Source organism: Kryptolebias marmoratus, linkage group LG16, assembly GCF_001649575.2.
Source record: "Kryptolebias marmoratus isolate JLee-2015 linkage group LG16, ASM164957v2, whole genome shotgun sequence".
NCBI lineage: Eukaryota > Metazoa > Chordata > Actinopteri > Cyprinodontiformes > Rivulidae > Kryptolebias > Kryptolebias marmoratus.
This window is the reverse complement of record NC_051445.1, coordinates 5,761,648-5,774,935: the sequence shown is the minus strand read 5'-3', so window position 1 is coordinate 5,774,935 and position 13,288 is coordinate 5,761,648. Positions and strand designations below refer to the sequence as shown.

Below are 13,288 nucleotides of genomic sequence, written 5' to 3'. Positions count from 1 at the left end.
AGGCGTTTAAGAACTGAACTAAAAAATGAGGAACTTACTTAAAAACCAACAAGTGCAAAGAAAAAAAAAGTGTCCAAATATACCAATGTACCACTTTCAAATGTGTCTGTGATCTCTGCTGTATATTTCACATCTGTTACTGGAACTGGAACTGCCCATTTTCACACACCAATGACACAAATGTCATGTTTGCCCCATCTTCATTTTGTGAGGAACGCCTAATTGAAATCTAGTGGTTGACAGGAACGCCTCCCCAGGGAGGCATTCAGACCATGATTTTTATATTAACCCCAACCTGGGAACACCTTGAAATCTTCCCAGACTACAAATTTATTATTATTATTATTATTATTATTATTATTATTATTATTATTATTATTATTATTATTATTATTATTATTATTATTATTATTACCAACACTACCTCCTTGGCAGAGGTTATTAACAGAGTTGAAGCTGCTGCAGTGCAAGGAGGAAAGATCTCCCTCCTCAGGTTGATAATGTTCCTCATAGATGTGTCATTTAGAGACTCATTAATGTCACCTTTCTGCACAGATTGACAAGTTATCTATTCAAATGCCAATGAGTTGTGGGAAAAGAGTTTCCCTCAGAGATATCAGAACAATTGATTGTAATCAGGTGAAGGAAGAATCCATAGAGGAACTGTGATGAAAGTAGAATATAATTAGTCAACTAACATCTGTAAAATAAAGTTTGCAAAATGAAACAATAAGAATAAAATAGAGTTAGCTGCACAAAGCTGAATTTAAATTGAGGTTCACATTTTGTGTGTTTATAAACAACACAGAGTATTGAAAAGAAAAATACATATTAGAACAAAAAAAAACAGTGGATGGAAAGAAAACATTTTGTGGGACTGAATAAGCAGCTGAACATAGTGGGAAAAACTGAAGAATATGTTCTGAGTCAATATTTTGTCACGCTTCTTGTAAATAGATCATGTTAAAATAGAAATTTACAATAAAGCTGTGAACTTGATGCATGCATGACAGGAGAAATACAGATGCTGCAATGTTACTAAAGCATGAGTGTTTATTAGTTTCTTAGGTTTGTCTGAACTTGTGGCGTGTGGTGTTAGGGAACTTTCACACACAGTTTACATAATATTTTGATTGTGCTTCACATTTACATTTAGGATCATTCATACAAATAAATGAAAATGTATGTTCAGTTTGAAGCTTTAGCCTAATTATTTCTAACAGAGACTCATCTGGAGATGTGATTAATTATTAATCGTTAAAGGTAAAAAATATATGTTTTGAAACTAAAATAAATTCTTTAAATAACTGGCAGCCCAGCTATATTGTTCAAAAACAGCCTTTCAAAAACTCATCTTATTCTGAGAACAGGATTAACAATCCAAATAGTTTTTAACTCAAAGGATTTTAATTCCCATATTATTCTGATTCCTATTTGAAAATCAGATAAAGATGTCTGGCCTAATAAATCAACTTGTTTCTTGTTATTATAAAGTCATATATCATAGAGCATATGTAAAAAAAATCTAAGTTACAAAATCATTTTCTAATTCATAATAACATTCTGCTGAGACAAAGCAAAAGTCTGCTCTTCTCTTCATATAAACCTAAATTGAGAATAAAATGCAGAAGAGAAATAAATTCCTTTTCATAAGCTCATTTGCTCAGTTTCGATGAAAACACAACGAACGTCAGATGGGTTCATTTTCCTCCCGTCAGATGTGAAGTGGACTTCAGCAGCTCCTGAATCTTCATCTGGAGCTCCTTGGCTTTCTTAGTTTTCTCTCCTTTCTCCACGTTTTCTCCGGCCACCTGGAGGCCCTTCAGCACTGACTGCAGGGCGTCCACATTCTTCACCGAGTCCATCTGGTCTCTGTCGGCCCGGATCTCATCCACCCAGTCCAGGTATGCCTGGAGCAACCCGAGGTCATCCACAAAGTTTGCAATAATCTTGAGCTCTGGTCTGAGATTTTCCAGCTCCTTCAGCCGTCTTCTCCCCACCACTCCAATGTCATTTCCAACAATTCTGAGAAAAAAATATAAGTATAAAAGAAATCAAAGATGGAAGAAATCTTTGACCCCCACTAGATGGCAGTGTTGTAACATTTCAAACAACAAAAGGACACTGCTGTGTGGCGTTTGCTTACGTCAGCAGCTTCAGAGATGTATTTCTGCTGAGACATTTGACAATGTTTTCAGTTCCTTTCTCTGTGATGCCAGTTATGTCCAGAAAGAGTTCCTCAACAGTGGTGTTGTGCTCCAAAGCATCCCACAGCTCCAAAACTCCAGCTGGACCCAGGTTGTTTCCACACATGCTGTAGAAACAGTTTGAAAAAAATGTTTTGCAGGTAAATAAATAATAAATACATAAAGTATGTATTTCATCAACGTTCTTAAAAGTCTTAAAACATAATAAATAAAGTTGTTGACAATATTATTAGTTATACATCATTTATAATGTTGTCAATGATATCAAACATGTAGCAAACAGAATTACTAATAGTCAAGTGACAGTTTTAACAAAAAGATAGACTAATCAAATTATCTTTTAAATGATTACTGGGACTCGCTGTAAATGGGTGACAAATGTCAGAAATGTCAATAAAATAATGGTAGATATACAGTGTAGTGTTTTACTGTAAGGCCATCATAAAGGTAATATATTATCAGATTCACATTTAGTTGCCCGATGTAAATGTTCTAAAGAACTTTAAACAGCTTTTAAAACAGTACATAATTTGTCTCTGGAGCTTATTAGTTTGCTAAATTTTACATTTTATATGTGTTCTTAGGCAGTCTTACTTAAAAAAACTTACAAAAGCTTCTTCACTTGGCATTCATCAGATTTCAGGACTGCAGATTCTAAAATCGCTGCTTGCCAGTCCAGACAGTTGTACCTCAAACTGGAATACAACAGAAGAACATCAAGTCAGTGTTGTTTTGGTGGAGTCTTACTTGTAGAAACAGAATCCATTGCATCATTAGTTTTTGTTTTGTTTACAGTTTAATAAAAGCAACATTTAACTCACTACAGAGATTCACAGCGGTGCAGGATCGACCAGAGTCTCCGAAGTCCTCTGTTCCCAATGTTGGAGTAGCCCAAGTTGAGCTCCTGAAGTGTGTGTGGAGAAAACTGCAGCACATAATGCATCGCTGCACAGTCCACAACACTCAGCTTCATTTTAAACAAGTTCAGCTTCTTAATCTCTGGTGCCGCAATACTGGTTGTCTCCTTCATGTGGAACTCCATCAGACAGTGAAGAAGATTCAAAGCTGTCTGGTTTGTCATCTTCCTGCCTTTAAACTGGTCCTGGAACCACAAACCTAATCGAGTGGGGATTGTGTCATGTTCCTCGATGGAGAGGTCAACAAGGCCGTCCAGATGTCCTTCCAGCCTTCCTCGAAGCAGTCCCATAAAGAACCGTGTGAACATCTGGAGGCTCTCCAGCTTGTCTGTATTGAGGCTGATGTTTTTCAGAGGTGTAGCAGTGGAAGATGGCGGACGCATCCCAAAGCACCAGAAGTCCAGAGCCTGAACGATGGCCTCCTGGCTGGAGAGGTTGATTGCACAGTAGAGGGCAGCCAAATGTTCCTGAACAGTCAAGTGGAAGAAAGAAAACATTTCTACTGTCTCCTCCTTGAGAGGGTGGAGGATTTGACACAGAAACGTGCTCTGAACATCAGCAGGTGTAACACCGTAGCTCTTCAGATCTTCTCTGTCAAACATAATCTTCCTCTGCAGAAGGTTTTCGTAAGCCAGTTTTCCCAGGTTTGTTAGCTGTTGCTTTGCCAAAGAGAGAACTTCAGCTCTTGGGGTGCTTCTGTCTGCACTCCCCCTCAGGGCATGGTGCTTTACTGCCGTAAACAGAAAGCAGAAATAAACCTCGCTGACTGTTCTGGGTGGGTTCAGCTCCAGAGACTTGAAGTCACCAACATCTTGAGATCCTGAAGAAAAGAACTCGGCCATAGCAGTACAGATGATGTAGCAATAAAGGGGGATGAACGAGAGCACAAAAATATTGTCATTGTTCAAGATATACTCAAAGACCTTTTCAGCAACGTCCTTGTCTTTGTAGAACTTGGTGGTATATTCCTTTACCTGCTTCTCCTCGAAGCCCAGCACCACACAACATCTCTTGAAAAAACGCTTTGGGGCTTCAGTGGACGGCCTTGTTGTGAGGATGACTGATGCCTCTGGTAAGAGAGTCCCTTTAATCAAAGCAACTATCAGCTCGGACACCTGGACCTTTGAGCCCACATCAATGTTCTTATCTGGTCTGTTCCACTCTAGGAAGAACCTAAACTCATCTAAGCCATCTAAGATGAAGAGCAAAGAGTGTGGTGCAGTTAACAGATCAGGCAGAACTTCTCTGAGATACCTGAACCTCTCTCCAAGCAGCTCCAACAAACTGATTGGTGCTTCAATCAGATTGAGCTCTCTGAAACGTAGATCAAAAATGCAGGCGAATTCACGCATGCTCTTCCCAATGGCCCATTCATAGACCAGTCTCTGCACTGCTACGCTCTTTCCAATCCCAGCAATTCCCTTCACTTTCACTCTTTTAGGTGGCTGCCCTGATGTCTCCTGAGGGCTCAGTAGTTGGCTCGGTTTGATGCATTGGCATGCCTGGTGGACATAGATTCTGGCCCGTCTGCTTGCCAAGTCAAAGTACTCATGCTGGCTGTTGTCAGTGAAGTCATTATCTTCTGTGACAAAGAGGTCGGTGTAGCGGATCTCGATGTGAGAAGCTGAGTTTGAAGCCACTCTGTTTCCCTCTGAGTAACACTTTAACTGCTCCATGCGCTTCAGTAATGTTGTTTTATGGGCAGAAATTGGAACTGGAAGTGAAGATATGGCATTACTTTCTTGTGTTTTAAAAAAATCTGTAAGTGAATTAGAGTATCTATCTTATAGTCTTTGTTTTTTCTGACTCACCTCTAAGTTTAGCCAGCTTTTGACTTTTTGTGGGCTGCTGATCTTTATTAGCTGTAAGGCAAGCAACTCAAACATAATCTAAATACTTAGAAAGAACAAATATTTAATATGTTTACACAGCAGGATTTATTTATTATTTAAAGCATTCAATACAAAAAGAACTCATTAGAAATATAATCTTTTTTGATAAAAGAATAAATTTTTTACCTTTAGGTTCCACAGTTACAGAGAATCCTTCGCTCTTCCTTTTGAACAGCTTAGCAATGGGACCTTTAGGCTTCTTGTCTCTAGCTGTCACAAGATTCATGTAATTATATTTCAGTATCAGAAAGAAAAAAATTCACTATATATGTATCTTAAACAGTCTAAATCAAAATTGACATTTCGATCTGTTTTCATGTCTTTGAGATGTATCATCTGAGAACAGCAAATCTCTGTTAAACAAATTAATGTTGCACTTTATTATAGATTTTTTTAAGGAAAGGCAACAGTTAAGACAGAGTACCATGAAACCAACAAACACATCCTGACATTAATGCTACAGGACCTAAGTTGCAAACTATTAGTTGAACTTTGTAGTTTGCTGCTTGAGTTTCAAAACAGCAACATTTTCTGGCCAAGATCAAATCTGATTGTTCCCTGTTTAGGCTTTTGCACATCCCCTTTGCTGTACTGATCTGGTTTAAAATCACAGCACAGCTGTCAGCAGCATTTAAAACAAACCTCACCTCCAACTTTCACAGGTTCAGGCGATGGTTTACTGACAGCCTCAGACCTGCAGTGTTTGTTGACCCACAGGTGCAGATCGCTGCAGTAATAATCCTGCACTTCTTTTAGCACCGACAGGAACTTTTGACTGCTTTCCTCTGATGCACATGCCGTCTCCAAAGCCTGCGCCACAGCATTGGAAGGTGATTTCTCCAGTAAAGAAAGGTAGCAGGTGGAGGAGAGCACCTTAGCGTCATACAGCCAACGCAGTAAGGGTGCAGGATGGTCACAAGTCCAGTTCAGCAGAAGTTCTCTTTGAGATCGGAGCAACTGCTGAGCTGAGGTCATGGTTTCAGAAAGTGTCGTCAAACTGTCATAAGAAGTAAAGTCATTTCAAGGAAATAAATCAAACACAGAATAATGCCTGAAATTATTGTTAAATTACTGAGCAATAAAAGCCTCCATGTCTTCTGAAACCTTGACTTTACAGTTCTCACACAAACCACAGGTCAGCTTTTAAAATATCAGATTATTCTGCAAAAACACACACGTGCAAAATCCTCTAAAAACTTACCACAAACAGAAACTAAATCTTTACATTCCTCATTGTCTTTAGTCTTGTCTGATCTTCCCTCTAAAGTCATGAGAGTTGCAACAGAAGCAGTTTATCTCTCAAGTGTCATGTAAAGGCAGAAGTCCAAACAACCTTTCCCAGAGTTCAGAGTTCAAGATTTCTTCCTGTCTTTGCTCAGTTGGTTTAGTTTGATCTCTACCGCCAAGTGCTTGTTACTCACATAAAAGGGCACTGAAATTATTTAAAATGTAAGCACATCTATGCAGTAACTTGAAAAGAAAATGAAATAGATAAAAATCCAGTGCAAAACATTTGGTAACACTGACAATGGTACAAGGAGACATATGTTAACCAGTAACTAGTTGTTTAATAATCTGCATAAAGCAACATAACTCATCTAAGAATAGAAAGCAGAGATTTATCTGCAAGGCCAATATTCAAGTTAAAAATTCCTGAATTTTAATATTTATTAAAGTAAAAATCATAAATAACTCCTCACAGGTTCTTTACCACTCCAACATTTTAAAATAGCCAAACTTTTTCAGCATAATAAATCAGCACTGTTTAATAATAACACAGAGAATTAGACACAACTACTGTATATTTTAGATTTTTAAAACGATCTATCCTTCATCAGGATATATAGACAAACAAGGATCAACACCAACTCCAGGATTTGTGTCAAAGAAAAAAAGTGTTCATCATAAACATTTTATTTAGAGTTACAATTTGAGTTGTAGCAACATCACGATCCACAGTGATTTCATTTTTTTAGATTAGTGTGATAAATTGGGCTTTAACTAACTAAAAATAAAAATAAATGCCTATAAAAAAACGCCTTTGTGACATTCTTACCTAAATCAGTAAGCTCATTGAAATTGGAGAACAGGTTCTAAGTTGGAAGATTTTAATTCATACCTATAAGGTTACACTTGTAGTTTTCGATTAGTATAGGTAATTTGTAACAAAGAATAGACCAAATTTTTTAATGTAATTGAGACAGAAAATAAATGTATTGCTTCGATACCTTAATAAGCCTACGATGGGCTAAGTTTTTACAGATCATGTTATAATAATATGACATAAATATTTAATCACTATTAATCATTAATTAGAACCTCAGTAGGAGAAAACTCTTAATTAATGGTCTCTTAGGTATAAAATATAGTAATTTTGAAGAAATCATTTACAAATAAAGTACTATGATCAGTTAAGCAAGGTAATAAACAACTAGTTAAAGATTAATTTCTGCACTGTAATGTAGGGCTAGGGTTGGTTCAAATACTAAAATAGTTTAATGACAGTTTTTCCCTTTGTCCACCTTTCTGTACACAACTGTAGTCATCTATAATTACACTGGTTAATATTTAGAGCCAGACAGCAAGCAATATTTCAGGGCCATTCACAGAGGTTAACCATTAATCTGTTTTATTTTGTTGAACTTTTATTGCTGTTTTGTTTTTCTATTGTTTTTATTGCAGCATCAGAGGTTTAAGTTCAGCTGATGTTGTAGACAAAGAGAAAAACAGAAATGTTCACATTTGGAGCCTTTGAGGAAATGAGCAGCAGCATGAGAATGACTCACTCATTGTCATGTGTTATCTTGCTGATGTCTCTCTTTCCCTAACAAACAGTTTCCACTTTTTTTTCCATTTGCAAAACCTTAAAGATCTTTTAATCAAGTTTAAAGTTTAAAGTCAGTTCTTTTTTTATTGTGAATGATTACAAAAAGATAATACAGATGAGTGAAATGAACAAATATAAACCATATAATAGAAAAAGTCTTGGAAGTTTGACAGACAACGGTAACACAATTAAACAACCCAACTTCCCCCTGTTTCCCCTCTCGTCATCCTTCCCTGTCTGCACTGGCAGAGCGGGGTTGCAGCCATGCATGCAGACACCAGCTTTCTTGCATGTTCCCTGGTTTTTGGTAAGCGATTAAATCCTTTATTCATATCATATGAACACATTTACATTTCTTGTGATCTTAATCTCCAGGATATTCATTGACTTGTAAAATGACTTGCTGTGATTGATCCTATACTAGTTTAGCTACAGTTACAACTGTAAGAGTTGTAGAAACTGAATGTTTTCTTCAGAATATAGAAAAGTTTATATATTTACACAAAGAAAAAGAAGTAAATTGAATCCATAACATCTGCAGAGTTAGAAGAAAAACTGGTTCATAAATTCCAGAGCTATGAGTGTAGTTACACTCTTCCCTTTTCTAAATATGTCTGTTGCTAAACTTTTTGCACAGTTTTTGTCTACTATTGCAAAATAGGCTTCTTGTCAATCAAGAATTTAGCATTCACTTTTCTATAAAATGTCAAAGTAAACACATTTACATCATCTTGTCTAGACTGTTTGTGTTTATCTTAAAATGTCTTTGTCTTCTCAGAAGTTAAGCATTTTTTCTTTATTCCTTAACCTAAATCTACAACATATTGGTGAGAGGGGAAGTGATGTGAAATTTGATTGCTAAATGGTTTTATTTTCTTTATCCGTTAAGTTGTCTTGTGGAGGGGTGTCCAGGCTGTCTCACCCGTACCCTCAGTCCCAGACCGAGTCCGGGCTCTGGTGGGCTCCTGCGTCATGATTCCCTGCTCCTTCACGCCCGCAGCCCCTCATCCTTTCAGGGGCCAGAGGGAGAGGGTAGATGTGAGGCTGAGGTTCAGAGGTGGTGGGAATTTGTTTCCTCTCCCGAGCACTGCTTTTAACAGCGAGAGCAAAAATCAAGTGAGCCGGGATTTCCGAGGCCGGACATCTCTCTCTGGACAAATCGCAGATGGAGACTGCTCTGTAAAGATAGAAAGAGTCAGACAGGACGACCCGCAGGTGTTTGAACTGGCTCTGAAAAAAGCTGATGATTTCCTCTGGGGGAAGTCAAGGAGTTTTAGTCTAGATATTATTGGTGAGTGGAGAAGACAGCGCTCTTCTTGTTTTTGCTTTTTAAGAACATGTTGTTTATGTTTCCAGGTTGTATAAAAACATTTTAGGAGATCAGGTATTATTTTAAATAAAAGCAGAATTTGAAATCCTGCACTTAAGCTAAAAATAGCTGATGCCAGCAGCCATTCAAGTTTATTAGAATCAGATATGAAGAGGCGATACACAGAAATAATGGAGATTTTCCCTGCTGGCAGACACCCCTGAGCCTCCTGTCATCAGCGGCGTGCTGTCGGCCACAGAAGGACAGCTGGTGACCCTGAACTGCTCCGTCATCTTTCACTGTCCCTTCACACCTCCTGTCCTGCAGTGGAGGTGGGAGCGAGGAACCTTGCTGAACAACACTGAGTTCGGGGAAGTACAGGAACTCTACACAGATCCCCACAGAAGGATGTTACTGTCCTCTCTGTCGTTCACCGTGTCACACCAGGTAAAACCCAGACTCAGGTGTGAAGTCAAACATCCAGGGGCCAAAGCGTTAGCTGCTGCCAGGGATCTGCATGTGACATGTAAGTACAGTTTCAACAGTTGAGTTTTTTTTGTTTGTTTGGCTTAGTTTACAACTAAATAGTTTTTTTTTCTTACTTTTAGTTCCACCCAAAGATGTGAGGGTTCAGGTTGAGACTTTGAGGGTGCAGCAGGGAGGCAGTGCTTTGCTCATGTGTTTATGCAAAGCTGACCCTCCGGTGTCAGAGTACCGCTGGTCCTACACCCAACACGGCCACACTGTCCACCTCCACCAGCGAACACACACAGTGCGTGTGTTCAACGTGACCAGAGACATGAGGGTTCGCTGCTCAGCCCAAAACTCGATCGGTCGAGGAGAATCCCAGCCCACATCCCTAAACGTACAATGTAATTCTACACCTTGTTGACCCTCTTCAATTCTTGAAAATTCATCACAATATTTTCATTGAAACCAAATATTTAAAAACTGGATAGGTTCCTTTATTTAAAGTAGATATTTGTTTCAAGTTTCTTTCAGTTCCGTGTGGTTGATTTAATCAGCAGGAATGGAGAACACTTTGACATCAGAGCAGCAAATTGTTGCCAGAAATTTAATGAAAGTCCTCCAAAAACTGTTACAATAAAAAAGTTAAATTTCTTTCCTTCTCTGAGAGAAATAAATCCAGAATCGGTTACCCTTCCCAGCCAGACAACCTGGAGAAATTCCAGGCAATTACTGTTCCCAGCCAAGAAAGTGTCAGGTACACAGACCCCCTGTAAGAGAAGGCTTTCACTTCAAAATCAAGAGATTTCATAGCATGGTAATGGGCTACCTTTAGAGATTTTAGTTTCTGCTGCAAAAACCCCAAAAAGCCAGAATACGAAAACACTTTAGTCTTGAAATGTTAGTTTTGATCAATTTATTGTTGATTTAAATTGTCCTATACTTGTATCTGATCTCAGGCAGATTTGCTGGGCAAGCCATCTACTTCACAAATTTGCCAGACTCGTGTTTAACAAGTCAATAAAGTTAATTTAACACTAAAGAGAGTGGACAAATAAAGATTCTCTCTAATGTTATTTTAACACTGACAATTTTGCTGTACACATTTCTTGGTGTCTCCAAGCTTTATGCAAAGTCATGCAAACCAGCTACTTCCTGTAGAGTTACAGAAACAAATTCCCATCTCACTTTTAGTGGAAAAATCTTTTCGCTTTAAAACATCCATTTTTATAAACTTCTTTTGACACTGATGCAGTTAAAGTTTGCTCAGTGATCTTAATGTAAGTTGTGAATTGTTTGGTTTGATACATGAAGGATATCATTTCTAGGGAGCAGATTTTGGTTAATTACCAGGTTTCCTTCAGGAACTGAGTTAAATCAGATCTCTCAAGTGAATTCAAGCAATACTGAGAGGAACAAACTGTGTTACAACACCCTCTAGTGAATGTTATGTAATGCGGGACACAGTACTGTAATTTTTACTAACAGTTTAAAAACCTGAATATAACCAGAAGGAACAAAGTAAAAGCAAATCCTTTCTCCCCTGCAGATAAGCCATCCATCCTGCAGCCCTCCTCCACCTGTGTTGTGAAGGATTCTGAAGTTTCATGTCACTGTTTGGTCGACACTAACCCTAAAGCAGCCATCACCTGGAGCATTAACGGGACTGTTCCACCTCACGATTACAACATGTCTGTGACATCAGACTCTGATGTGCTAACAGCCTCTCTGAGGGGTCAGATGGACAAACCACTGACGGTTATCTGCTTTGCTTTCAACTCTCTTGGAAATGACTCCCTTGTTGTGCTGCAAGGGGAAGACGGTGTGTTCAAAGTACTTTCACTTCTTTCCACAGTGAGAAAGGCAACAGCTCTTTCTCTTGTTTATTTACTCTGATGTACAGCAGCTGAACTATCTGCACAGCATGCCTGCAGCTTACAAATATAAAAAAAGATAAATAAAATGCTGTAAAGAAAACCTTAAGATTTACTCTCCTGTATACACAAGTATGAGGTACAGCCTCATGCTGTTTTTACTTTGCCTAATATGTTTTTAAAACGTTTTATAACTTTTCAACAGTTTAGGTTCTAAAGCTTACCTAACATATTGATTCTTTGGTGATTTATATTTCAGAAACTGTTCCTTTGATTTGGATTATTTCACCTGCTGTGGTCATCTGTCTGCTCATTTTCCTCCTGTTTCCTCTTGTGTACTGCTGCAGAAAAAGAGCTGAAAAGTAAGTGAAGCAAATATACGTTTCAAATGGTCACTTCACTTCCAAACATTCATACAGTAAGGTTGGCACTCTTATTGTTTTGCTCCTGTCAGACGTGTTCTTAGAGGAAGCCCAGCCGTGTACCCTGAAGGACTGGGAATTTACCAGGACAGGATGCCCCTCTACATTAACTGCACCGAAGTAACTCACGTTTACACCAATGGCAGCTACCAGCTCGTATACCAGAACTGCACGCCTCTTTTTGTTCATACTAAGCAGGTAGTAGATTCGTTTTGGATGAGAAAATGGAAAAAGTAACATCAGTATCTACATTTTGGAAGACTCCCCTCTTTGTTTGTATCATCTGTCTCTCTTTTTTAGAGCCGTCCAATGGGTCGAAGAGGTGGGGAGAGAAGACGAGACAGAGACGGAGGGATTGATAGACAAGCCGGTGTGGAAGTCAGAGGCACCAGAGAGGTGCAGGAATCTGATCCAGAGACAGCCATCTACGTAGAGGTCCTCTGAGCTCCGAGTCAGAAATTGATTGCAAATGAATTTTAGGTTCCATCATGTTCATGAGACACTCTGAGCAGTGTTCAATACACTGACCAAATCTTTTACACTGAACAATTTTTATGTGTTAAAGGATGTTTTTTGAACCTGCTGGAGGATGGAGAGTTTTGATAAAAATAATTTTTATCATTCCACCCGCAGCAAGCATTTCAGAGCTGATGTTTTCTGACAAATCAGATGTTCCAGCACAGTAGAATAGAATTTACAGTATTCGTTGATAATGTCTGGCTCATATACATTGAAAATGGGAGTATTTAAAGTGTATTTATAGCTGCAGCATAAACTCATCCTCCAAGGCTTTACATTTTTCTGGAGGGAAAACAACCAGAGCCTATGAAGCATTTTTGTTTAGTAACAGTTAAAAAAAAAAAAAAGTTTTGTTTTTTTAAACATATCATGACCTCTTACAATTTAGAAAGAATAATTCAGAAGTTATGAAACTTCAGCTCAGTTTTTATTTTACTTTGATTTATTTTTCTAACCAATCTTATGCTGTAAATATGTTTATAGACGTTTTCTTTGTGTTAAAAAAGAGAAAGAATATTAGCATTACTCTATGAATCTTTCATAATATTAAACAACCTTTTGGCTAACTTTGTCTATTTGCTGTTTATCATTTCATCACACTCATGGTTGATGGTAAAACAACATTACTGTCAAGAATGACAAATTAAATAATGCACAATAAGTAATAAATATTCATAGTTTTGTGTAACTATTAAGCTGAATCAAGAAAATCCGGTACTTAAATGCATGTTGTTCCTTTATGCCAGACTGGAACTTGTTCTGAGGCCAAAAACCCCAAATCTGAACAATTTCCGTCATTTTAAAACATTTTTTAAAATAAAATCATCAGTTGCCTTGCTCAGTACAAACTCCG

General features: G+C 38.0%; 2 protein-coding genes across 2 annotated transcripts; one reads left to right on the top strand and one right to left on the bottom strand.

Moving 5' to 3' along the window:
* Positions 1 to 814: 814 nt before the first annotated feature.
* On the bottom strand, positions 815 to 6,332 carry LOC108240345 (NLR family CARD domain-containing protein 3). Its single transcript, XM_017423739.3, has 8 exons — positions 6,218 to 6,332; positions 5,664 to 6,013; positions 5,143 to 5,226; positions 4,936 to 4,986; positions 3,029 to 4,838; positions 2,816 to 2,902; positions 2,147 to 2,314; positions 815 to 2,025 (listed from the first exon to the last, which is right to left on the bottom strand). Exons 2-8 carry the CDS (start codon positions 5,989 to 5,991, stop codon positions 1,701 to 1,703), a joined length of 2,853 nt encoding a protein of 950 aa, XP_017279228.1. The 5' UTR covers positions 5,992 to 6,013; positions 6,218 to 6,332; the 3' UTR covers positions 815 to 1,700.
* A 1,723-nt stretch (positions 6,333 to 8,055) lies between these two features.
* LOC108240343 (B-cell receptor CD22) lies at positions 8,056 to 13,001 on the top strand. The gene is made up of 8 exons (XM_017423736.3): positions 8,056 to 8,150; positions 8,733 to 9,134; positions 9,367 to 9,678; positions 9,761 to 10,024; positions 11,170 to 11,442; positions 11,754 to 11,856; positions 11,949 to 12,114; positions 12,217 to 13,001. Exons 1-8 carry the CDS (start codon positions 8,108 to 8,110, stop codon positions 12,358 to 12,360), a joined length of 1,707 nt encoding a protein of 568 aa, XP_017279225.1. The 5' UTR covers positions 8,056 to 8,107; the 3' UTR covers positions 12,361 to 13,001.
* The last annotated feature ends 287 nt before the right edge of the window (positions 13,002 to 13,288 follow it).

Excerpts from the sequence above, each read along its gene's own strand:
- LOC108240345 (XM_017423739.3), bottom strand. The coding sequence starts at position 5,991 with ATGACCTCAGCTCAGCAGTTGCTCCGATCTCAAAGAGAACTTCTGCTG. Across the intron at positions 4,987-5,142 it reads TGTAACTGTGGAACCTAAAG|CTAATAAAGATCAGCAGCCC; the intron begins GTAAAAAATTTA and ends CTTGCCTTACAG. Across the intron at positions 2,315-2,815 it reads TGCCAAGTGAAGAAGCTTTT|CATGTGTGGAAACAACCTGG; the intron begins GTAAGTTTTTTT and ends CTGTTTCTACAG.
- LOC108240343 (XM_017423736.3), top strand. The coding sequence starts at position 8,108 with ATGCATGCAGACACCAGCTTTCTTGCATGTTCCCTGGTTTTTG. Across the intron at positions 9,679-9,760 it reads CAGGGATCTGCATGTGACAT|TTCCACCCAAAGATGTGAGG; the intron begins GTAAGTACAGTT and ends TCTTACTTTTAG. Across the intron at positions 11,857-11,948 it reads TGCAGAAAAAGAGCTGAAAA|ACGTGTTCTTAGAGGAAGCC; the intron begins GTAAGTGAAGCA and ends TGCTCCTGTCAG.